A 26,647-nucleotide genomic window follows, 5' to 3' on the forward strand; every position below is an offset into this window, starting at 1 on the left:
CCTGACATTTTTGTATATCTGTCTTTGTGATGGTATTTACTTTATACAACCTGTGCCATTATTTTCTCCAGAAAACAAGCACTCTTTTGGTTGTAGCTGCAATGTTAATAGGTTTGAATCTTTCTTTGTTGCTCTATTTTGATCAATAACCTTAAGCATCTATCAGAAGATGATGATACTTAAAATATGATAAGCTATGATGCTTATCTTACACTAAAATTTGTAAATATTTTTCTAAAATTGAATCTGTATGTGAAAGAATCAGTTCTGAAACCACAGTTGAAACATTAAATGTGTTAAAGGTGCTAAATGAGAGCTCTATATTCCAAAGACCAAAAAACAGGTTATTTCTTTGAAATGTGTTTCAGCACAAGTTGGTAATTAAGCAAGTATAGTCAATATTGTGGGACTGAGTGGCTATAAAACAAAATAACCTTTTACTGCTTATCACAATACCATTTAAAGGGAGAAAATATTGTCTCAATTTTGTAGTAACAGAATTGTATGGGGGAAAAAAGCTTCAGCAAATTCTTCATGTTTTATTTTCATATGGTCAAAAGTACAGATTCCTTTTCTCTTCGTATTTTACTGTAGATTCCAGTTTATGATTTCTGAGTAAACTGAATTAACAGAAAACCTCTGACTGAAGTAGTTTCACAGCTTACAGCACTGACATGCTAGTTACTGAAATCTAATTCCTTCCCAGTTCATCAGACAAAAGCCAAGAATTGTTTATTATTATTAATATATGTATTCCTGGAAAAATATGTAATCCCACTGTATCACAGCAAAGTGGTTACAAAGCAAGAAAAAGAAAAGAGAAGGGAAATTCGGTCTAGCAGATGGTGTGATAAGGCAGAAAGCAATTCAATGATTCACCCATGGTTGCATGGGAAATCTCTAGCAGAGGCAGGGACAGACTACAGATTTTGCCCATCCCATTATCTAACCCATAAAATTGTCCATCTTCCCTGTTTTGTACTTCTGCTGATGGAAGTGTGAGCAAGGGAAGTGAGTAGACTTTTGCACAAAGCTGTATCCTCTCTTTGTAGAGGACAAAGAATACCTAGCAGATGGCTCAGTAATACTAATATGAATCACAGTTGGGCAGAAAAATCGCTTGCTAAATTTGCCTCATCATCAGCATTCCTGAATCGTAAATCAAGACAGTTGGTGCCACTAAAAAAGCAAGAGATCCATTAATGGCAAAACCCAAAGAAAGTCAGTTATGTTCATAATCTAGAATACCAGCCCTGCTTTGGATATGCCCAAAGAGTGAATGCATCAGGACAGTGTTACAATGTGAAAAGCCAGATTTTGATAAACATAAGCCATCTGGTGACATAAGCAAATGCAATTACCATTCTATTATGACCTTATAAACAAAAGAAATGTTATGTTTTAGGGAGTGTAAATTAGCATAATAAGGAGGTAATATTATAAATTACATAAATTTGCCAGGGCTTAGAGCTCTTTGAGAGGTATATTTATCATGCAGCTGTGACCATTACAAACATGTTGTGTTCACTAAACAACATTTAGGTGTTGATTCTCAGAACTAAAACTCTTACTTTTTTACACATAATAAATGCTAAATGTGTCTTGGGTTTTTTTTCAAAAAAAAAAAAAAATATTCATCTATATGCACACATATACAGTATATTTTCTCTTTTGTGTTAGCAAGTCACAGGTAATATCAGAGATTTCTCATCTACTTGGAAAGGTACTAGTGTGCTTTTGCATTACAGCTTTCAGAATTCAAGATTATATTTCAACTTCAGGCTAGTGCCAGAGATAAACTGTGGACCTGTGTGTTGTGTTCAAAGTAAAAAGCACTCCCAAGACCCAGAGTTACCAGGAAAGAGGTGTGGGAGCAACTTGGTATCACTTAGCCCAGGTAAAGAAGTTTTCCTGGTCCCTGGATGACCCTTGGCTTTTCAATGCCTTTTAAAAATATCCTGGATCAAGCAACGCTGAGCATAAAAAATATGAACCAGTTCTTCCCAAAGCTAAAGCATATCTGACAGAGCTTACTCATCAGACATCCACCCACATTAAAGCATCTGTGAGGCTCCAACCCATGTTGCTCATGAAGACATAGTCACACTGGAGTGTTATCATATCTGAATTAAAAAGCATTGCTGACCCTGCTGGCTCTGCTCAGACCAGTTCAAGTATTTCTGTTACTATGGCACAATTATTTCATAACACACCCACAGACAATGTGATTTTGCTGTACAAAATCACAGAGCACTGATAAAATTTAGAAGCAAACAGCAAATGCTGAGGTAAATTTGAAGTAATTGTCAAATAAAAAGCAGATCTCTTTCACTGATGATGTGTTTCAGCAATATCTTCCCACACAGAGCATGTACTCAAATTTACCACAATATCATTATCCCTGTAATTATAGGCCTGGATTCATCCCACCTAAGCACATTCAACAAAGTCAAAGGTCCAGAAGCACAGTCTTCTGACATTACTGGAGAGAGGATGTGCATCTCCAAGAGGCAATTGACTCACTTGGAATCTGTGGAAGCTCTGTACTGCACACAGACATAGCAAGTGATGCACAACCACAGAGTTTACCATCTACCTAGGCAGAAAAGGGTAATATGAGGGTGCAGCAAGTTAGCCTAAGGCACACAGTAGCTCAGATGTTGGTAGAACTACAGCTCCTCTTGCGAATTCCAGTTCAAGGCCACAGGCAATATTATCTTAAACAAAGGCAACAGAAAAAATGCTTTTGAATGTCTTAAAAGAACAATGTTGTAATCAGAGACAAAACAAAACAAAAAGGTTTAATTTTATTATTTAGCTGTTGCCAATTATTTGAATCTTCTACTTTTTCATATTCTATCTTATCTAACTAGTATTGCTCTGAAGAAAACTTCTAGCTTCAGTAGGAAATCATTAGCTAATCTTTAGTAGCAGTTGTGCTCTGTTATCTTTTTGTTAACAAGCAAGATAGTCTAGCATTGTTTTCAGTAATATTTTGATCTGAACAGTTCCTGTATTAGGTTTCCTAACACTGACAATATGGTTATGAGAAAAATCTCTTTTGAGTAAAATCTGGGTAAAGGATTAATATTGGAAACATATATAGAGTCACTACAGGTTTAACTGTTATGGAATTAAGTATTTCTGGAAACCAATACTCTATTACTGGAACCTAATATATTCTTAAAACTGTCATAAAAACATGGTCCTATTTTTATAAAAATAAATCTACAGAAGTTTTCTATCCTGAATAATGCTGTACTTTGTTCTTCACTCTCATATCTCTTAGTTTTTGATGGAAATTACCTCATTTCTCCTACATGTTCTTCTAAAAGTTTCTGATCAACTTGCCATGTAATACCTTATCATATGTCAACTGCAATTTCTTTTTTTACCTAGCTGTCTTCATTACTCTTGTGGGACAGACCTAGTGTTCATTCATGTTGTGTAAGTTTTCTGCAGTGACTCCTGAGTGACTAGCCACTTACCAAACCTAGAAGGTTTTTTTATTTTCTCTGATTTGTTTCCAATTTTCCAAAGTTATCCTTCACAGAAAAATACTTTGAGTGCAGAGTACTGCCGACCTACTAGACTGAAATTCAACTTTCAACATTTGGAATGCAACAAAGGACAAATGACTGAAACCAAAATATCTCCATATATTTATTTTTCATTCCCAGAATATTACAAAATGGAAGGAAAAAGCCAGGTTTAAAATTTATAACTGTGAATAAAAACAAATCACAAAGAAAGATACTCAAAATCTGTCCAGATACCAAGCTGTTTGAGAAACCAATGTTCAGACGATAGTTCTGAGTCTCCCTTCCTTAATGCTGCTTATATTCAGCTTCTACAAATGTAGTTCAGTCCCTGCCCAAACCATTTGAAAAGAATCACTTAGAAACTACGAAGAAAACCTTGCATAATGTTCAGATAATGCAGAACACAAACTACAAAGTGTCCAGTCAAGATTTTCAGTCAGTAAACAGCTCTGTTTCATAGCATCTTATTAAGGTCGGCCACTGTACTAGAAAAAGGCTTTATTCTACTTTTGCTTCCACAGTTTAAAGTCAGATATAATATAACTTTTTCTAAGTCTATAGACCCCTGGGGGATAAAAGAAGGTGCAGCTTCATCCCCTTTACAAAAATGTTACACAGGTTTACAGAGCTGAGGATCTGGTCTTATGTAAAGCAATGCTAATACAAGAAAAAAAATTAAACGTTAGTTCCTCATGTTGTCAGTGGTTTACACAGAAAAAGAAACCATTGGAAAGAAAATAGCTTTTTGGAGATATTTTAGGGCTAACGAAGAAAATCAGAAAAATAATGAAATTTGCTTATATTTTGAACAAATGTCTCTGTACAGTATTTTCCAGTTTTGCTTGGTCTTTACACAGTGTAAATCAGTACACAGTTTTATAAAATTTTGGTAAATTACCCACTGTCTCCATTTAAATCTGAGACACTTTAGTAAATGTCAGTCTAGATGCAGATAAATGAAATCTGTTATTCATGTACAATCATCTGCACAAGCATAGCTTGTTAAAAGGTGATTTAGGTTATGGTTTCTATAAGCACACTGATTTTAATCCAGAATTAATAAAGTAAATAAATAAACTTACCAAATGGCAAATAAAAGTCTGTGTGCATTTGATTTGTAAATATATCTGTAAAATATTTTATTAACACCAGGTGGCAACCTTTGAAAATTGGACTGTAGTAACATGGTTTTACTTTTGTATATAAAAATGCTAATTATTTCAAGACTGGTTTTATAAGCAGAAGCTGGATCATCTGAACATCTGCTTATTGAGAAGATTCCTATTAATCTATTACTTTTGTGGTTTTATAGAGGAAGTCTGCATTACCTATGCAAATTACAATTTTTTTAGGAATTCAACACAAATTCAGTTTTGTACTGCTTTTCAAATAATAAAAGTTTTATTAAAATTAAAGACATCATTTAAAAAGCAAGTTAAATTTGGTTAACGTCTACAATATAGGGTTTTAACTTTATAACTACAAATAGACTTTTTGTTGTTCTTCAAGTGCAATGTGATTTGTTGTTCTACTGTACTGAAAATATCTTGAAAACTTTTTTTTGATGGTTATCAAGGGATAAACATGCTACCCATGAAAATATGGGCTTGATAACATAAAATTCACATCTGATATGTTTCTCATTTCCTGACACAAAGCATCTCTGCCGTTTAAGTGAAATGTCCAAAAGTTAAATCCCTAGACTGATTTTTTGCTTCTTCTTGGCTTGTAGTTCAGATCACATAATTTCCCAAGCGAATGGCTAGAACATCTTACCCTACTTACACCTTATTTTGTTATCTTTCACCTATCCAATAATGCATTCTTTTACTTTAGGACAATGCGTCTTGACCAATAAATAATACTTGATTCAACAGTTATTCTTTTTTCATCATTTTTTAAGAAGCTCAAAACTACACTTTTATTAGCTTTCAGTGACAAAGACTTAAATCTATTGGGAAGGCAAAGAAAAAGTGCTGCAAAGTAATATATTTAGGCATTATATTAAAACAGGAAATATGTAATTTTTCCTTTTAAATTAGTTTCCTTTTTAGAAAATGTTGCTCATGTATTCGTTCATTCTCTACAATATGGTAAGGCTGACTTTTTCCCCTATTTTTACTGCAGTGGAATTTACCTCATATGTATTACAAAGATGTCACCTGTACACTGGATAACAGGAATTCCATGATTTACACTCCATGATTTACACAAACAGCTCTGGTATTCTCAGAAATAGTGCATTCAAAGAGAATTTCTGTAGCAAATCTTTGGCATTCCAAATACTATAGGTATTCCTAGGAAATAAAATATTTTTGATAAGTTTTTTACTATGGTATTGTGCTTTATTTAAAACGTGATGCAATGCTCATATATCCAATTGGGATAATTTTACACCTAGCTAGATAAACACTACTGAGAAAAACATCAGTGACTTGTCTAAAGCAAGACCAGATACGGCTCTTTACAGCTATTGTTCTATGGACATTGATCTTGTCTCTCCTCAAGATATCCATTAAAGTAAGCCACACTGTAGTGTAAATAAAAACAGTGATTATATTTTCATCTCACCAGGACACCTCTGTTCACTGCACCGTCTAACTTCCTCTCCAGTTCCTTCACACTGTTGTCCAGTCACAGCAGCACCTTGACAGATCCTTATCCGCCTCTCCCAGCCACCATCACAGGATTTGGAACAGCCACTCCAATGGCCCCATTGGTTCCACTGGCCATTTGCTGTTTGGAAAAATATAATTCAAGTAGTGACAGGATTAAAGTCATAAAGGAGAATATATAAGTTGTTCTTTACTTGGGTAAGAAAAGAAAGCCCCTACAGATATAACTAACAGTGACAGAAGTGGTACATGTGGGCTCATGAAAGATGAGGAAGTCTCTACTTGTCTCCTAAATATGTGATAATTGTCTAAATGACTGGCATCTCAAGATAGAATAAAAAGAACTGACACACATTAATTTTCACTTGGTCTGCAAAACTGACATTCTTTTTTTTTAATTTACTTGTATAGTGCTTTTGTACAGTAATGGCACACATTTACAATGCGCACTTAAAAAACTAAATAAAAACATTTTTGAATGTGATATTCCAAGATCTTGATTTTTACATGCTCTGACAGAGAAAATGAGGCTTAAAGGTAAGTACACACATAATCTACACAACCTGAAAGGCTGCTTTTGTACTGTCAGAAGATCACGAAGTAGTTTCAGCGCAAAAGCAAATCAGTTCATATACATTCACTTTCTAGACTCATGAAAAATTTGAGTTTTTTCGGCTTCAAACTACTCTGCCTAAAACTGCTGAATGTCCTTTAAACAGCGATAAACCCAAAAGCAGCATGTGCAGCCTGTCATGCAGCCTTTCAAGGTGAATTCTTTAGCTTTTCATCTCATCAAATAAATAAGAGTGAGGACCCAGACCTCAGAGAATCACAACAGAATAGTGAGGGTTGGAAGGGACCTCTGGACATCATCTAGTCTCCAAACCCCTGCCAAGGCAGGGTCACCTAGAACAGGTTACACTGGAACACATCCAGGTGGGTTTTGAACGTCTCCAGAGCGGGAGGCTCCATGACCTCCCTTGGCAGCCTGTTCCAGTGCTCTGCCACCCTCAACATGAAGAAGTTCTTCCTCATGCTGAGGTGAAATTTCTTGTGTTTCAGTTTATGACCTCTTGAGTTTTAGCCTCCCTCTGGGGGTGCCTGCTCTGCCCCGTGCAGCCCACCCAGCCAAGCCGGTCATGTGCCCGCTGTCCTGGGCTGGACCCGCTCCGTACTCACCCGTGCACTCGGGGTTGTAGCACTCGCGGCTCTCGGCCCAGGGCCCTCTGCACTCGGAGCCGCCGTGCGCTGCCGCCGTGCACTGCCGGCTGCGCTGCTGGGTGCCATTGGAGCAGGTCACTGAGCACTGGCTCCACGAGCTCCACTCCTGCCACTGTCCGTCCACTGCCGCGGTGGGCACAAAAGAGATGGACACAGCACAGTTACCACCCGAGCCAGGCAGGTGACCACAGCCCCTCAGGTTGGGCCCAAGCTGGTTTCTTACCGCAATCAAATACAGAAACTGACATTATGAGCTCCTATAAAAGAATTAAAGACTGTTTTCCTTTTTCTTCAAGTAAAGAACATTGCCTTTCCTCTAATTGTACACTAATATAACAAAGGACAAATAATGAATTTAGTCACACACATTTTGAAGTGCCTTATGAAAAAGAAGGTCTTATAAAAAAGACCGGTCTTTTTAGGCAAAAGTGAGGGCCAGTCTTGTATGCTGTAAACTCTTAGCCCTTTGAAGTGATTTATTAGAGTTGCAGCGATAGTTCAGATGAGTCACCTTATAAGATTATTGGTCCTGACCATGAAACTAGGTGCCTTTAATTGAATAGGAAAAGGAAAACAGGAGTTACCACTTTGCCTCACAGTCTCTCTTCTTTATACTTACAATGCTGAATATACCTTTATCGTTCATCCCTCCTATAAGGTAAATGATCTCAGTTCTTCAACATTCTTTTGAGGAAAATGTAGGAGGACAGAAACAGCCTGCCTTCCTTATTGGGTCTGCTGTTGTGTATTCGCATATCAGGCAATCTTCTTTCTGAATCTGGCAAGTTAAATGTCTAAACAATATGGATACGATGACCAGTTCTGTATTTAGTAATTTGCATTAGCCCATGCATTTGAGTGTGGATGCATAGTCTCCTGAGTAAAGGCTAATGACTGTTATTTTTACTTTTGTGTATCAGGCAGATTCTTGGGGTAAATGAAAATATTAATAACCAAGATAATAAAAAATGTATCCCAACTAAGATTCCATACAAATGAAAAATTATATGGTTTATAATACATAATACGACTAGACAGCATGTTTGAAACAGGTAAGCATTATGGAACGATTCATGACTAATTGTGCTAATTCAGAATCCTGTATCCATATAGACTTCAGCAATGATCAGTTCCTAATTTCCCTTGCAGTTACCCAATATAAACTCAATATGTAGGTTTTAATACAATTTTGAATAATACTCATCCTTCAAAACCTGGTTTTAAAACTACTAGTGCTATAAAAGCACCACTGCTGAAAATGAGAAACTTCACTTGGAGCACTTGCCAATCCCTGGTTTCAGGATTCTTCTAAAGGAAGGTTCGAATAGCAGCTCCCTGAGTTGAAGGTGTTAATAAAAGCAGGAAGCAGAATTTTTCAGTTAGTTTTTAAACATACTGTTCTGTATGGGTGCGCCACTCTTCAGTGAAGTATGGAGGTGAACTATTTTACTATTGTCAGACATGAACCACAGAACATTTCAAAGATACTGTCTGTATCTCTAATGCCAAGAATCTCAGCAAACAGTGACTCGGAGAGTTTTTGAGGTTTTTGCCCAAAGTTCTATATTAAATATTATATGTAATGCTTTATTGTGAATCACTTCTCAGTGCAGATGCTTCTGAAGCTACAAAGTTGAGCTCTGATAATTTATTCTGCAGAAAATGGAAATCTTTTCAAACATGGAAGCTGGCTCCACTCATTAATCATAAAAGCTATACATGAAGAGGAAAACATTGAGGAAATTACATTTCAATGCGTCCTCTTCAGTTTTATTCATGGCTACATAGTATTATTTAGGGTAGGAAAGTTCGAATCAATTATTATACTGTCTTTGGAGAAAACTCATTCTGTGGCTTCTCATATATATTTCATACATCTCCCTTTATCTTTAGAAGCAAATACCATCTGAGTTTTCTGTTTCAGAAATATCATTAAAAAATAAAGAATTCAAGATGAAGATTCCCTTATAAAGTTGAATGTGCAAATTGCATCTAACATCGAAAAAAGATTAAAAGTGATACTTTTAAATATAACAGTATATAACTTCCTCTAAAAGTCATTTAGGTACAAATAACTGTTCAAACTCCAGAATTCTCAAATTGTTTATTTTGACAGATTAGTCATAATATCTTTTGTGTTTCTATGTAATACTGAAGTGAACTGAATGCATTAATTTCTTCTCTCCTGTTTAATTTGTCAGTTTTCTTGTTGACAACTCTGCTTCATTCTCATATATTATGTTAGTTACTTTGTGTACACACATGCAAAATTGCACAGCTGTCAATTCGGCCAAAAACTGTATTAATTCAAAGTTTTTGCAGCTGCATTCAATACTAAGACTTTTCCACAGATTTTGTCCTAAAGTAAAGAGTATGCTTTACTGACCAGAAGAAAAGCAAGGTTCAGGTTTCATAAAAGTCTATTAAATTTAGTATTAATTCTGTGAAGAACTAAGTTCCATTTTTTCCTTCATTTCAGTTTTCAAATCATCAAACAACCCTTTGCTAATGAATCTTTTCCAGGAAGAGTGCTGGTCATGGAGAATCTATTTGCAGCAGTGTTGTGAACTTTGGATATTCAACAGATCCACTACATGGGCAACCTTCAACACTGTCAGACAGAACTCATGAAAGAAATTTCTCACATTACTGTATCTGAAAAATTTTTAATACCCAAGTATTGCAATCAGTTCAATAACTATAAAATATTATTTGATATATTAATATATATTATATATATTATATAAGCTATTAGAGAATGTCCAAAGGAGGGCAAGGAAGATGGTAAAGGGCCTTGAAGCCACTTAGTCTGTTCAGCCTAGAGAAGAGGAGACTGAGGAGAGACCTTATTGCAGTTACAACTTCCTCATGAGGGGAAGAGGAGGGGCGGGCACTGATCTCTTTGCTGAGGTGACTAGTGACAGGACTCACAGGAACTGCCTGAAGGTGAGTCAGTGGAGGCTTAGGTTGGATATTAGAATAAAAAGGTTCTTCACCCAGAGGGTGGTTGGGCACTGGAACAGGCTCCCCAAGGAAGTGGTCACAGCACCAAGCCTGACAGAGTTCAATAAGCGTTTGGATGATACTTTCAGGCACATGGTGTGACTCCTGGGGATGGTCCTATGCAGGGCTAAAGTTTGGACTCGATGATCCTTGTAATATTCAGATATTATATATATATATATGTACACACACATTTAGAAAAATGAGGTCTAAATTAATTATAACCTACAGACAAAAAAAGTAAAAATCAATTCTGAAAGAACATATGATTTTTTAAAGTTAGTTTCAGTTTTAGTGGGTGGAAGATTTAACATGAAGCCTATTCATTTTTTATTTGGTTAGTGATAGTCTTTGAAATTACAGTAAACCTCTAAGCAAACAATTCAAACAGATATGGTGGGCAAAAACTGTGTGACCTCTGAATATTTCCCTTTAAGCCATATTCAGGAAGTTTTTTGCCTTTTGGTTCTCCAAGACCCATCCTGAATCAAGATTTTCTACACAAAATACTGTGCCCTACAGAAACAGTACCTCAAAGAAACTAAAAATTATTTGCTTGTGTAGTATGTCGAACAGAATTACCATCCTGATTATATACTTTAATCCCAGCCATAATTATGAACAATGTTACCCAGCTACTCACTTTGGACAATGTGGGTTTTTTTTCCTCTGTGCAAAGAGCTATGAAAGAAATCACAAACAACCCACATAAAATGCACTGTAACAAAGCAGAGAGTTGTTATATGAGCTCACCAGGGCAGAGTGCAATATTGCAAGGTTTGTGTTGTGTTTCAGGTCCATCACATGATCTTCCCCCATACTGGGGAGGTATACATGACCTTGTCCTAGTTCTTTGGCCTCGACCACATGTGAATGAACACAAACTCCAAGGTGACCATTCCTCCCAAACGCCATGTACTGCAACAAACCAGACAGATTTTAACCAGAAACAGACACATAAGTAACAGAAGGATTTGAAAATAAACAAGATCAATATTTTAAATGGGAATTATTTTGCCAACTTCAAGGAAATCAGTACATAGGTAAACTTTATCAACAGAAAATAAATACTTTTGAAACCTTAGATAATTTCAATTTAAAAGGCATATTTTCTCTAAAACATATTTGATTTTGAAACATTTTCTCAAATCTTTAAACTAATCTCACTTTCACAGTTTCTGTTCATTCACTCTTTTAAGAAAGATGACTTCCCTTTTGAATAGTTATGACATCTTTGGTGCCTTATTCGACATGTTTAATAGCCCTGATTTTCAGGAGACTAGTCTTTGTGAAAATCAGGCATATGCTTTCTGCAACAGGGCAATGTTGCACAACATTTTCTAAAAACTATAAGCCATCAAAACTAAAGCTGTCTTTTGAAACCATAGGAATTATCACATAATTTATTACTCTGTCCCCATCATAAATTGGGGCAGTTATCTTACAATTTTTTCAATTGTTTAAATGCTGGTGGAAATATAGCAGCACACATGCTTCATTATATTCCTCAAAAATTCCCAGACCACATCAGCAAAAAAAGATATGTGCTATTTCCTTACATGAACATATTCATTGATTTAACAGACACAGTAATACAAGTATCACTCTTAGAAAAATGTTCACTCAACAAACTCCAGATACCTTCAGAGTACACAATAAATTGCAAACATACACCAATATTTTTATATACAAATATTTCATAAAATTAATATAAAGAATCATAGAATATGGATCTTTCTCTCCCTTAAGTATATTCAACCCTAGGAGAAACTAATATACAATATCCATGTGAGCTTACATACCATATGCAATGCCTTGAGAGAAAAAAATTGGAGTTACGTTCTCAGAAAGTTATCTAATACAATATAGAGTTAAGCACGTACTGGTAAAACAATTTCTTACATGCATTGGTAAGACAGTTCTCTACAAACTGAAAAATACTGTAAAAAAAAAAATCACAGCATTACAGAAGAAATAGATTTTGTGGTTTGTCCTCACTTTTTTTCATCACTGTGAAAGAACTTCTCTTATATAGGTTTCCTTTGCCCTGAAGGCATGTATCACCTGCCCAGTTTCTACAAATACAACCCTTTTCTTGTAGGGATCAGAATAACATTTCCCGAGGTGAAATTCAGTTACAAGGCTGCAGAAGGACACTCAGCTCCCTGCCATATTATCACAAATTCATCAGTAAGATCAAGGGGAATTCTGAAAGTAGGTAAGTTCTACTGCCTTTCATTAAAAGTAAGAAAAATTGTCATTTCAGATGCTATGTTGAGATAAAAAGTTTGTTAGCTAACTTCTGAGAAATTGTACCTGACAGAAAATGTCAAGCTTTATTCAGGGAAGATTTTAACCCACTGAATAACAGCTCAATCAATGAAAGGTTTTTGGTTGGTCACATACAAGTGGTCAGAAAGAACCACGTCCTATGTGGCTAGCTTTATTAAAATTATCTTATTCTAAATATCACATCCTTCTGCATTATATTATTAAAAAAAAAAAAACAAAAAACAAAAAAACACCACTGAAACAAAAAAAATCTCAGGAAGAGTCCAAATTAATGTTAAAATGACAGATTTTGATCTAGTCAGTTTAGAAACCTTGACTAACTGTGACATTTTGGTCAAAACCAGAAAGCCTAGCTCTTCTAAAACTAGTAAATCGATGACTATATGTGCATGTAACCCTTTAAGGTTCACCTGTTCTCGACAGACACTATATTCTGACAGCTATGCTGATTCAGCTATATGATCTAAAGATTTTTTTTCTCATTGGTGAAGTATTAGATTTCAAATCCAAACTTATCTCTAAGATTCCCAATTTTTATCAAATGTGAAAAATTAATGAGAAACTAATTTGTCAGACCAGATTCCAAACAGTAGCCTATAATAACAATGATATCATTTCATCTCGTTAATACCACAAATGTTGATTAAGATGTTCGGATGCAAAAAGAATTTCAAAAAGCATAAAACTTCAAAAAACAAAAATAATCCAAATTCTCTAGAAAAATACTAATTTAGAAAGGTCTTGACACTATGTAGACACAGCATGAGGTTTTGCAGAGTACACGTAAGTTAAGGTCTATTGTTTAATTTGGGATTTTAATTTTATGCTGTCAAAATATTCTAAGTTAGTTGTCTTTCTTTAAAAATAATAAAAACAAGTGCTGAGGTGCTCTTTAAAGATACTGTCTTAACTCAATAGGTTGTATATTTCTTCCGGCAAGAGTGACTGCCTATTAGCAGCAACACAGAATAATTCTTTTGTGAGTTTGTGTCTGAACATAAGACAAAACGTTTTGTCCACTTTGGGTGGACTCAAACTTAGAGCAGCCTCTATCTGTTTGTGGTCTAAATGGTCCAGAATCATCTTTCATAACAAATTTTAGCTCATTGAGTAAAAATTTCACAGTACCTCTTGCATGTATAGACTTGTATATCTGAAACAAGTAGACAAATAATAAAGTCCAGGATGGAAAAGGTATAACATCAAAAAACAACCAATGTCAGCAAACAAATATCAGTGAGAATTAATATGTTCAATGCATTACAGAAGAGCCCAGTATTATCCAGATCAGCTTTAAAAGAACATATTAATTTAAAATTTCTTACTTCTGAATTTTTTTTTGTATATTTCATTTACATTTTCTTTCTTATTTTCTAAAGGAAAAAAATCCTATAACATCTGAGGAATTATAGCCAGATGAGCTATGCCAAATTACACCAGATGGAGAGCTGGCCCGCAGAGGAGTTACTGTTTTCTATAACACAGTTTCAGATGCAAGATTCATTATTTGGGACAAAAATATTCAGATTATTGCCAACTTATCTGTCAAAAACATTGCTAGCACATCGAGTTTGGATTACTGCAGAGCATCTTTCCCTTCTCTCTGCCACTCTGTGAACCTAATCATGTTGAAGTGAACACCCACAGTGTTCACAATATGCAACTGCTGTGAAGTGGGAGGAGGCGTGAGGCCATGCTGGCCTTCATCCTACAAGCATATTTTGGAAGATTTTTATTGGGGTTTAAATGCTGTTGATTTGTTCAGCTTTAAACTGAACAGACACTGAAAAGTTTTTATGGCCATTGACCTTTCATTGTAAGTAGTACTGGCGCAGTACTGTTTAATATCTTCATCAGTGACATAGACAGTGTGACTGAGCGCATCCTCAGCAAGTTTGCAGACAACACCAAGCTGACTGGTGTGGTTCATAAACCTAAAGGATGGGACACCATCCAGAGGGATCTGGACAAGCTTGAGAAGTGGGCTCATGTGAACACCATGAGGTCAACAAGATCCTGTACATGGCTTAGGGCAACTCGGTATCAATACAGGATGTGAGACAAAGGGATTGAGAGCAGTCCTATGAAGAAGGACTTTGGGGTGCTTAGAGAATGAGAGGTTAGACCTGAGCCAGTGATGTGCACTTGCAGTCCAGGAAACTAATTGTATCCTAGGCTGCATCAAAAGAACTGTGGTCAGCAGGATGAGGGATGGGATTCTGCCCCTTTACTCCACTCTGGTGAGACCCCACCTGGACTCCTGTGTACACCTCTGGAGCCCTCAGCACAGGTTGGAGCAGGTCCAGAGCATTACCACAAACGTGATCAGAGTGATGGAATACCTCTCCTATGAACACAGGCTAAAAGAGTTGGGATTGTTCAGACTGCAAAAGAGAAGGCTTCGTGAACACATTACTGTGGCCTGCCAGTACTTAAAGGGAGCCTCAAAGAGAGATGGGGATAAGCTTTATGACAGGTCTTGTTGCAATAGGACAAGACAAAGAAAAAATTACCAGCCAAAATAGAGCTTTTGAGCATGCAAATGTTTGAAATTGTTTAGGGTATCCTGCTCCTGCCATGTCTTGCTTTACTCATAAGCCTGAAAATGCTGAGTTTCAGTTAAATTTTATGGTAAAAAGTCTTGAATGCAGTGGAGAAGGAGAAATAGAAACTGAGATGACCTGAAAGTATGGAAATTCCATGTTCTTTCCCCTTGAAGTTTTAGCTGTGTTAGAAATTATTCACTAACTGAAATGATACAGAGGCACTGCAGTACTGGATCCTGAGGTGTCTTCACTCTCAAAAGAACCAGTGGCAACAAAGGTTACCTGAGCAATGTTTTGTTGCCTTCTATGTTGGACTTCTCTAGAATAGTATTGGTCTGGAATAAATATCAATAAACCAAAAATTATGTAAATAGTGGTTCCTTCATTATCTCACTTGAATTATCAGGAATACTAGTTTGAAATTTAAAGTTCTATTTCAATATATACCTATGTATATGTGTGTGTGTGTGTGTGTGTATGAACCTGGCGAATCCCATTTCCAAAATTTTCCAGGACATTGAGATCAAAGAGAGATGTATTCCCTAACATCCCAGTGAGTATCTTGGACACATATATAATATGTAAAGTGTATAGAAAGGAAAAAGAAAAAAAATAGTCTGGCAGCTCTGCAGTAGTGTTTGCAAGTTTAACAGGTTCCTTTGAAGCTTGTGAATAGATGCTTGAAATATAGTACAATAAGTCATTCTGCATACTTTTTTTATATTGAAGGGGCAATTTTTGATTAGGAAACATTATTCTAGCTCTCACAATGCTTCCCACCCTTTTACTAATCATTTTGCCAAATGTCGGTTTTAAATACACTAGTGTACAAACTAGGTATTTTGTTATGCATGGACCAGGGATAATCCTGAACTATGTAACTCTCTGAGTCAGGATTCAGAATAGAATGAGGACAGAGGATATTTAGGCTAATAATTAAAGTGATGTTTGAAAAATTAATGGAGATGTGACTAGGAAAAACACATTTCTAAATTACTAATCTTGCACACCGCCACAGAGTAGTGACCCTGGAGTCAGACACAGAAAAGCATAATTGAATAAGGTTATTGTAACTTTGTGAGACAAAATGCAAAATTAAGCCCAGAAGACTAATTATTTAGAAAAGGTAACTCAAGATACATAAAGATTATCAGAATCAGCTGTGGTGAACTAAAAAGGAAAATATCTTGGCAGTACAGACAGTAAGAATTGGTAGCCATTGCTCATACTGGGTATCTGGAAACAAAAGCCTTACCCTGAAATGGGAGGCTGAAAGAAAAAAGCTCCTTTCTGACCTGAGAAATATGGAACAGTCCTTTTGAGTGACCATTGTTTAGAAGTTTGCTTGACAATGTGATTTTTAAGAATTAACTTTTTCCAGTTTACTTTGACAATGAAGATTGTCAATTTTGAAAATTAACCATCTTTCCCCTCTTCTTATTTAATATTAATAAACAAGAAAGCAAGCAGAACTGCCTCTCTTCGTGAGAGCGAGACTGTGTTGTCATGTTCATTCTTCACCTAGTTTCAAATAAATCTTTAAATCTATCTTTGAGTTTTTGCAGTGTTTGTTCTTTTCTTTTAGAGATCTCTCCTTTCACTTCTTATTTTTGTACTATCAAGTTTAGAGTTCTTTTGCAAAATATCCCACCTCTGGCACACTCTAAGCTAGCTCAACCATTTTAGAAATAGCTGCCATTTTTGTATGGAAGCACTTCAGGTGTTAAAATTCAGCTCTAGCTAGGCATTTCTACTCTGAAATATTAGAAAATCTCATGTGAATTGCTTGTCTTAAACATGGTAGAAAGGCGTTAGGTGCCAAGAGCAATTCTTATTACAGTCATGGTTTATCCAGAGACAATCTTTTGTTTTCCATTACAGAGGTCCCCTAAATGCTTAAAATGCTGACAGAAAACCTCTGATGGGATCACATATGCCCTTTCCATTGGATATTTCTCAACACAAAGTAACAGCATGGAAGTTTGATTCTATATATTACTACTCGTTGAGATAGAGTCCAGGGGTTCTCTGCCAGTTTAGTTTACTTAGAAAATGGAGTGAGTTTCCCCAGAAGCTGAAGACAGCTCACCACCCTGTTGGGATCAAATGTTACAGGGAGCTGAGGAATTTGTACATCTGGATGGTGGCATATATTTTTTTTTGCATTGCAGTTATAGTAGAGGAAAATTAATACAGTCATGGGGTACATGCCTTCCCTTTTGTTTCCCATCACAAATTAATCAGATCCACAGAGTCTAAAGAAAGATGTGCCCTTTCTGCAACAAACCTGTACACGCCTGTCTCTTCTCCTTAGTGTGTAACTGCTGCTGAACTCCAAGTATGTCCAGATCTCTTGGAAAAAAGGAGGAGGAAAACTGTGATGCAAGATACTCGTGACCCTTACCACATGTCAGACGTAAGAAAGTTACTTTTGTCTGATCTTTTTTCCTTTGATGGGTAGCTGTTGCCCTTTATTACCAGAACAATGTAAAGGGAAGTCCATAAACATAACTGCAGTGAACTGTCTGGCCCATTGCCTAGAAGATAGTATTCTAAATGACAAAATCACACAATGGTGTCAAATAACATATGTTAACTTCCCCCCCCTATTAATTAGACTCTGCTTCTTAATGTCTTGATGATCTGAATCTCTTCTCTGATTTGTCTTTTGTACTCATGCTACCTTCTGTTTTCTGAATGAAAATGAAAGAATGTAAACTTTTTGAAAAAAATCTGAAACTGTCAGAAAAAAGGGGCTCTTGTTCCATATCTTGACTGTCCTGAAAGTAAAAATAACAACCTACATGAAAAGATTTCACAGCTGAATGCAATTACAATTTTCTTCTTTAATTGAAATGCCCTTATGAAATCCATATTAATAATAAAAAAATTATATAGTTTCAAATTCTCATCATTACACAGTTAAAAAAACATCCACAATTTTATTTATTGGCTGCTAACACTACCTGGACAGAGGGCAGTGTTATTGCAAACCCTTGATTCTCTTAAAGGGCCGCTGCAGTGTGTCCCGTAAGGTGATACACAAGTTCTGGTTCGCACCTGCGACCCTTGACCACAAGTAACTGAACACGTACTCCACTGGGCCCACTCTTCAACACCAGATTCACCTGTATTCAAGACAACAAACAAACATGAATATAGACATAAGTATAATGACACAAGTTTTCAGGTTTTTTTTCTTTTTTTTTTTTTTTCCCTGAAGCTCATTATTATCTGCTCTTATAAATCAAAGGAAAAAGTAACACACCAAAATAAATATTTAAAAATTCATGGAGTAAAGCAGTTGTGGAAATGTGCGATGAATAGGAAACAAAGACACCTACAGTGCTGCAGTCACATAACTCCAGTCAGAGAGGAACAGTTTGATCTCTTAGCATTATTTACAACTTTATGAGAACTACTGCCCTTCAACACTTCAGAAACACTGCCCTCAGGATGCTAAAAGAAGACAGAAAAGTCTTTTTATATAATAGCAAAGGATTTATCTTTGAATTTTTTACTTATCACTCTAGAAATAATGCTTGGTAACAGTTTAAGTAACCCTAACAGTAAGGGAATTCCAGTGAAAGAACCCCCAGACAAACCAAACCCCTAATGTCTAATATTTTCTGTAGTGGAGGAGAGTTATCTAGCATTTGAAAGAAGTTCCCTGGCAAAGAAATAAATTTTAACCTGAACTGTGGGATGGTAACTTTGGTTTGACTTTTTGCTGCACAGATCTACTGCTTGCTTTGAGCCTACAGGTGTGCTAAATTCTTGAGTGTGCTAGACCTCATTACTGCATAGTACATACCACTATGTTCAAATTGTCAGATGTGATTTATTAATACTGTATATTAGAAAAGAGGAAATTTGTTCACTGTTGAGAGATAGCACATTACATTATTTTTATTTTTTGAAAGCAAGTAATGCATAAAGTCTTCTTGCATGGATGCTCAGGAAAGAGTGTTTAATTTCCATGAACAGCTATACACACAATTCCTTTTCCAAAGGAACTGATGTTCAGAAAACGAGGTCCCTTGAGTATTCTCAGAAAGCAAATGCAAAAATAATGTGAATATACCTCACTGAACAATTTGAGTAAATAATTGTGCATTGATGTTTAGCTTCTTCCACTAAAAATCAGCATGTAAAACAGCATGCTGAAGTCTGTTGATTTTTAAATGTATGTCCTTTTTCTAACAAGTGGGATTTTCTGTTTTAAAATCAGTAGTGTTATACAATCTGCAGACTTGAACAGATTGCTTAAAATTTTAGTTATCTCAATACACCTCCAGTCTTCCAAAAGTTTTGATACTGATCACAATTGAGAGATTGTCTGCAAACCAGGAAGATTCTGCTGCTATCTTCCATGAACGCAGTAAATGACATACTATTTCTTGAAAATGTGCTTTTGTAGTAAGAAATCTGTGAATCTGCCCAAGCTCTCTTTTTTTGTTTGTTTGGTTTTGGTTTTTTTAAGATTTCAAGTATGAAACCTTTGCAAAATGCTTTCTTTGCTACAGCTCTAAGAAGCAATCCTAAGGCTATTCAATGCTTAAAAAAAAATTGCTTCTTATTCAGTAATAAGACAAAAGGTTTTATAACTACCACAAAAATCCCTTTGCTTTTCATAACATTGTATGCAGTTCTATAAATTTCTATAGACAAGGACAAAATTATGAGCTTTTTACATACAAAAATTCACCAGTGATTTTTGTAGGAATTACCTTTGTTAGGAGAAAAAAATGAAAAGAATAATCACTGATTTTTGTTTTAATAATTGTTCTAATATGAACTTAGAAGTTTGGTTAGGCTTGGGTTGTTACATGGCTTGGGTTCAGGTTAGATGATATAACATGGTTAATAAATTTAATATATGGGTGGACATTAAAAATTATAAAATACGCAATATAAGCCCCATGTACATGGCAAAAAGACTTGTATTAGTATGGGTTTCTAGGGTAATATTTTATGTCTTTTCCTACTTCTTTGAAGTTTGACTTTGCTTTTGTTAAAATGGTTTAGATAAGAGGTCAAACAGCAGAAAAAGTCAAAACTATGTTTCTCACGATGTTCCTCATTATATAAAACAGTCATGTATACTCAGTGTAAATTATCCAATGCAGACATGGTGACACTGCATAGCTAACAAAATACAGAAATGAAGTATTAAAAAAATAAATTTTTGATATCTTAAAGTGATAAAAATGTTGCTCTTAACCTTTGGAATATGATGAAAAATAGTAGCAACATGATCCTAAGAAGTGTGACTGTATGGAGTGAATTTTTTAAATAATAGTAACTATTAGAAGTTCTGAGGATATATGTACTGTCCATCCAAAATAGGCATAAACTCTCGACATATTTTATCATACATAAAGGATACAATGCTTAAACATTTGCTGGAGGAAGGTCCTCCACACTAACATGATGTACGGTGCAAAAAGAGTGATATTAAAAGAAAATAAAGAACCAATTTATCTCACCAGTTGCCTTGCTTTCTTTTGTTCAATGCATTATAATATTTTGGTAATTTTTAGATTTCCAGAGTATCTTGTACTGCTGTTAGTATGATTATTACTTATTTTAAAAGATCTAAAAGGAGGGAAACGTCTTCACAGGCATATCATATCATAGTTAATTTACCATTTTCAATTTAACCATGTAAAGACTTTCATATTTTCTAGAGTAAACCTTGATTGTATAATGTGCAAATACATTTTCCATTGTTTGCTTTATCTTTTCTCCATTTTTTTCTTTTCTGAAATGAAAATTTCAAAATGGCTACTTTTTTATTTTCCTTCTTGTTTTCTGTTATTCGAGAACTCTTACATTTCTATATCTATCATATTAGATCTAGAATCTCAAACTAGCTACTGGCAAGCTACCAAGCCCTTATTCTCCCCTGCTGCTTGACATGTAAGAGGAAACATAACTTACTGTACGGAAGGCCTCATTGATCTGTGTAAAACTTACCTGCATTATACTCTCTAAATCCCATAACACCTAAAGGAAGGATCAGTCCAAACACATAAAAGGACAAATATAGAACAATAAATTATTCACAAAATATTTTTTAATAATTTTTTAATGCCTCATATCACTCCCCCAAAGCAGCAAAATGCATATTTTAATACCACATTTTAAACTCTTCCATTCCCAGTAAAACTTGGTGGATTAAGTACTCCATACTAATAGTATTAAATGTTTTTCATAAATCTTTTCCAGGACAGTTTTCTATTCCTATCTCTCTGTCTTTTTAAATGATACAAACATTTTGTTGCACTTTTGCATCTGTTTTATTATTACACAAAATAAAATATCAAATTGGCTCAAAATAAAAAAAAACTCATAAACTCAGTATTCATTTACTATTAGGACTTCTAAGTACATGGATAATTTAATGAGATATGTGTGTTAGAAAGAAACCCTTATGAATCAGTTTAAGAAGATATCACAGTAATTTTATTGCAAGAAAAATTAATGCATTAGAGGTGAAGAAAATATGCAATGATCACTACAAAGAAAAATCAAAATGAAGAGATGAAAATTAGTATGTTCAAAAAGAGCACAGTATTACTTAAAATGTGTTAACCTACAATATGGAAAATATAGATTTCCTCAAACTTGGCTATGTAAATCTATATGCTCATACATCTCACATGCTTTCAGAACAGGACCTTGAAAACCAAGCCTGTATAATTTTGAACGTTCATCTCCCACTCCACACACACAATCTATCAGAAGGTGATGGTATAAGTGCTGCATTTATAATGCAGTTCTGTAACACCCATAATAGATGCACTGCAATTCATGACTAGAAATCATCAGATACAAGTTATAAGTGATATTATTAAAGTTTTAGGGATTTATATGAGGAAAGAAACCAGATACTTTTACTTATTTTTTCAATAATTGTATGAATTCAGGAAGCAGCAAAAAAGCAGAGGTGTTATTCTATGTAGTAAGCAACTAACATTCTACGTCTGAGCTAGGTATGTAAGTAATAAGTTCTGCTTCCCTGAACAAAAACTGCATGGAGACATAGAGAACTCTAGGCTACCTTCTTCCACTACAGTTGCTTACAGTAGTAACTGGGAGTTAGCCATAAAAGCAGTCCTATAGATTAATAGGAGGTAAACAGACTTCTAAATTGTAAATTATTTTCCAAACAGATCTACACTGATTGGCTATACATGTATTTAGATTGCTTAATATATTGATTTCTGCAAATCTGTTAAGTAAAGCACCCTATTACTAAGGAAGTCAACATGCAATATAACTAGAAGCAATCATAGCTTTTTTACTGAAGTGCATAAAAACTGGAAGCATTATGTATGACTGATGCAGGCATATATTCTAGGTTAGTAACTACGGAATATAGAGTAAGTTGTTTCAAATCCATACAAAAATACGGGGCACAAGATTGTCAACGCAGTAACTTACTGGAATGGAGCATGTCGGGTACCAATAAAGAGTTAGATTTTACCAACAGACACAGGGATTATTATTATTGATGCCAAAATGAGCAGTAGTTTTGGTGTATAAGAGCTTAATTCAACTCACCACTGAAATTTTATTATTGACCTCAAAGGCAGCTGTGGTAACTGTTGGTAAACAGGCTTTTTTTTTTTTTTTTTTTAATTAGTTCAGCTCCAGGTTTCCAATATCATTTTGGTATCTTTAGATAAAGAAGATGAAGTTGCTCAAACAAAATTAGAAAATATGTTTTAGATGAAAAACTGTTAGATAATTTGCACATCCAATTAAAAACTACTTACAGCCAATTTCATTTAGCAATTATGAATCTGGAAACTAGAGAATAGAGCATCGTGCTGGGCCAAAGATAGTAAATGCTGAATGCATGCACATTAAAGTCACCCCAGTAATTAATTAATTTGATAAATGCCTAAAGCTGGGATTAGACCTCAGTCTATTTATAAAGACATTCTGAAGCGTGTTCTTATCGTCTTTGAAAAAATGTTAATATGTCACAGTGAGCTGTCCTGTGTCTTGTACATGTGAGACTTCTTTTACTACCAAAGAAATTCATGCTTACATTAAACGATTCAGTATCCACATTCACAGTGCATGTTTTTGTTTGACCTACCTAAATCTCAGCTACTTTATTTATGGACTTTAACTGGTGGAAAAAAAAAAATAAATGATTCAAAAAAAGTATCAGCTTAGAAAACTGACAAATATGCAGCAAAAGATTATGGAAACATGCAGTGGTTTTGCTAAAATTAACAACAGTAAATAGAAAAATGTAACTGATGTATTACCAGTTTGTGCCATAAATTTAGCAGCATCAGCTTGTTCCTGAGGGACCCTTTTCTCATGAACAGATCGAGGTCGCTGACTTTTAATTGTATGATCTCCCATCATTCCAAATTCTAAAGACAGAATAAAGGTTTATGAAAGCTTGTGTGTAGACATTTCTCAAAAGTCACATACTGTCTCATGCAATATGTTCCTAAACATACCTGGAATTTGCTGGTAAGAGTCAGGCAAGTGATCATGGCAGTTAACATCAATTTAACTTTGCTACACTCAGCTTTTAATAAATACTTAAATTAATGTCTGCAGATTTTCCAATATGATTTTACTGTATGAACCAACATTCAATGCAGTGACACATACTAAAAATCAGCTGTATAACACAGGACAAAAACAATTATTCAAATGCAGACATTTTATTCCTGTATCTCGAATCAGTGCAAACCACACCAGAAAATGACTGTGACAGTGATAGACATTGCTGTTCTATGGCAGAGCCTGCTGCTCCTCCAGAGGACTTCTATTTCTGCACTCATCCTTCAGGCTGATGAAGCCTTCAACAGAGATAATGAGTCATCTTTGGGAATGGTGGTAATGTGAAATAATAATTTAGCCAAAGAACTGTTTAATTTTTAGGCTGAGTCCAGCAGAACAAATGCTCGTGATCGGTTTCCTTTCTGAAGCTTCTCAGTTAAAAAGACTATAGGCTATATCTTGCCCTCCACACTGATTTTAATAGGGAAACATATGAAAAATCTGTGACACAAAAGCCCAGAGTGTGGGACACAGGAGTGCTTTAGTTTTTTTATCCTATCACTGCCATCATCTTCCCTCTCTGGTCCTGTGCAAACCTCTTAGACTTCTATCTTGGCTCCATTTTTCCTCTCTGTGAGTTAATGTGGAGAGTCCTTTGCACTTAGAGAGGGACTGCTGCGCCTTCAGCAGAGTTTCCTCTGATCCTCCCAGGCACACACAGCTGTCTGCAGCTCTGTGCTAAATATTCTGTTTCTGCTGGGACTCTAATTCAGGAAGTGTGTGCTGGGGAATGTGGGTTAACATCGAAAGTACTTCAACTACCATCACATGAGGTTTCTGATGAGGCAGAAGGTGTCTGAAACACTAGGAACATAAACATTAAAAAATACCTTTTTGTTGGAAGGTTTCCTTGAAAGCAAAAATTCAAAATTCTCCCCAATTTGTAAAGGCATGAAGATAAAACTTACCGTTCTGCCTCAAAAGATGCAAAATATTATATAAGATGTAAATGTTACTAATAAATACTGTTTGCAAACACATTGCTTTGATAAATCATTGAACATATTTAAATTTCTATTTAGAGTAAAGAAACAATAAAAGGTAAGCTGATTGTTAAGGTGCCAATCAGCAGAAAGAAGTTTTTTTCCTTTCTAATAAACTATTAATGTATTTCTCCAAATTAGTGTTTCTTTTTGTAAATATTCACTAATGGCACCACTTAAAATATAAATTTAATTATTAATTTGAGAACAGCAAAGCAGTTTTCATTCTAAAGAGAATATTTGAAAATCTAATTAATAAAATATATTTTGATGATTAAACATACATAATTTTAATACATCCCAGAAACAAGTATAAAAGATAATTAAATTATATATATATGCAAACATGCATATATATGTGTATATATACATGTGTGCTGAAAATTTTATGAATAGATTTTTACAAAATACATCTCTTTTAAAAATTTTATGAATAGATTATTACAAAATACATCTCTTCTACAGCTCCTCTGATTTAAGATAGGTTTTTATTCTGTGTGAAATTTCTTACTATCAGGAAAGTTTTACAATCAATACTCTAATGCAAATTATTATTAGAATATTTTTACAATTTTTACAACGTGCAGTACAGATGACACATTTAAACCGTAATTAATAACATGGTAATGGCAAGAAACTTTACACAGCTTTTTCCCCCCAAGAGACTATTGCAGCAAGGCATGTTTACTCTCAGTTTGCTGCCTGCATGATCTCTGCTTGTCAGGTAATTTAGAGGATATGACACCATTCTTGCAGAAGACTTAGTTCTACTTTTTAAATTACAGAGTGCAATAATGGGAGACCTTTGCTAGAGGAAGGCTTTCCAGAGGCATACAGGGAGGTGGTGAATGTGCCAGTACCAGTCCTGCAGCATCTTGTGCTGGGTGCAGGCACATGCAGTGTCCTGCAGGACAGAGACCACTGGTGAAGAGGCAAAGGGAAGTCTGGGAGATCAGTTTTCTGAGTTCTGGATAATACCTAATGTAGCTCCTTTCACAACAATGGAGTTACTCACAAAAAACACCAAGCATGATAATCATGCATCGATTATTTTCATTTTTCCACTTAGCAACAACACATTTTTAATTTACACATTCAATTCATTTCAACTATTGCTGATGGTCTTTGAGATGTACTTTTCAGCTAATCTCCCTTTGATATATTAAGCATTGATATAGTAAGTGTATATTAAAGATAAATGTTTCATTACAAAGTTAAAAATATGTCTGTATAAGGTTTGTCAAAAAATGGAACTAGACTTATGCAATGCTCTCATTTTCATATTCCGCTGAACTATTTAACCAAACACTGCATGAGAAGAAAAGTTGTACCAGGAAATGCAGTGTACCGGTATGGGTGAGGCCTCATTAAAATGCAGCCCTCGTAAGAGAAGAAAAAAAGGATCAAGTACATTTTTGAAATGGGATCAGAAATGTCCATTTTTTGGGTATAAATACAAACAATGGTCTCAAAATTGTTTAATCTAAGAATCTTAACAGTAATGTATTTTTATGAAGCATTTTAAAATATAATATATTACTTAAGTGACTGCCATAGTTTACAATAAACACTAAAAACACTAGAATAAAACTTTCCTCCATTTTCAGATCCTAGGTAATGAATGTAGAAGATGAACCCATTATGCATTTGTTTACTTCACGGAGCAGAAGCATTTAAATGCTTTCTGGGTAGGGAAACCTTTTTAACCCAAGTCAGCCTAGAGCATGACTAAATGGCACACTAATATCAAGGGCCTGTTTGTGTGGGAAAGGTGATAAGAAGCATTTTAATCTAGGCAGTATCTTGCATAGAGGTGTCCTGCAAGGTCAAGACAGCATAATTCAAGA

General features: G+C 35.1%; 1 protein-coding gene across 10 annotated transcripts in view; it reads right to left on the reverse strand.

Annotated features, from left to right (window-relative positions):
• ADGRB3 (adhesion G protein-coupled receptor B3) overlaps positions 1–26,647 on the reverse strand; it is a 453,017-nt gene that overhangs the window by 248,856 nt on the left and 177,514 nt on the right. For 7 of the 10 annotated variants that reach the window (XM_050316306.1, XM_050316311.1, XM_050316301.1 and 4 more), the window contains exons 3-8: positions 23,508–23,618; positions 21,199–21,228; positions 18,186–18,347; positions 11,135–11,299; positions 7,337–7,501; positions 6,114–6,278 (exon numbers count right to left, since the gene is read on the reverse strand). In XM_050316306.1, coding sequence (XP_050172263.1) covers positions 6,114–6,278; positions 7,337–7,501; positions 11,135–11,299; positions 18,186–18,347; positions 21,199–21,228; positions 23,508–23,618 — 798 coding nt within the window. The remainder of the gene's footprint in view (positions 1–6,113; positions 6,279–7,336; positions 7,502–11,134; positions 11,300–18,185; positions 18,348–21,198; positions 21,229–23,507; positions 23,619–26,647) is intronic. The other 3 variants (XM_050316305.1, XM_050316309.1, XM_050316308.1) reach the window with 2 other exon arrangements.

The sequence above is a fragment of the Myiozetetes cayanensis genome, unplaced genomic scaffold (genome assembly GCF_022539395.1).
Source record: "Myiozetetes cayanensis isolate MyiCay16 unplaced genomic scaffold, myiCay2020 scf2-11, whole genome shotgun sequence".
Classification (NCBI taxonomy): domain Eukaryota; kingdom Metazoa; phylum Chordata; class Aves; order Passeriformes; family Tyrannidae; genus Myiozetetes; species Myiozetetes cayanensis.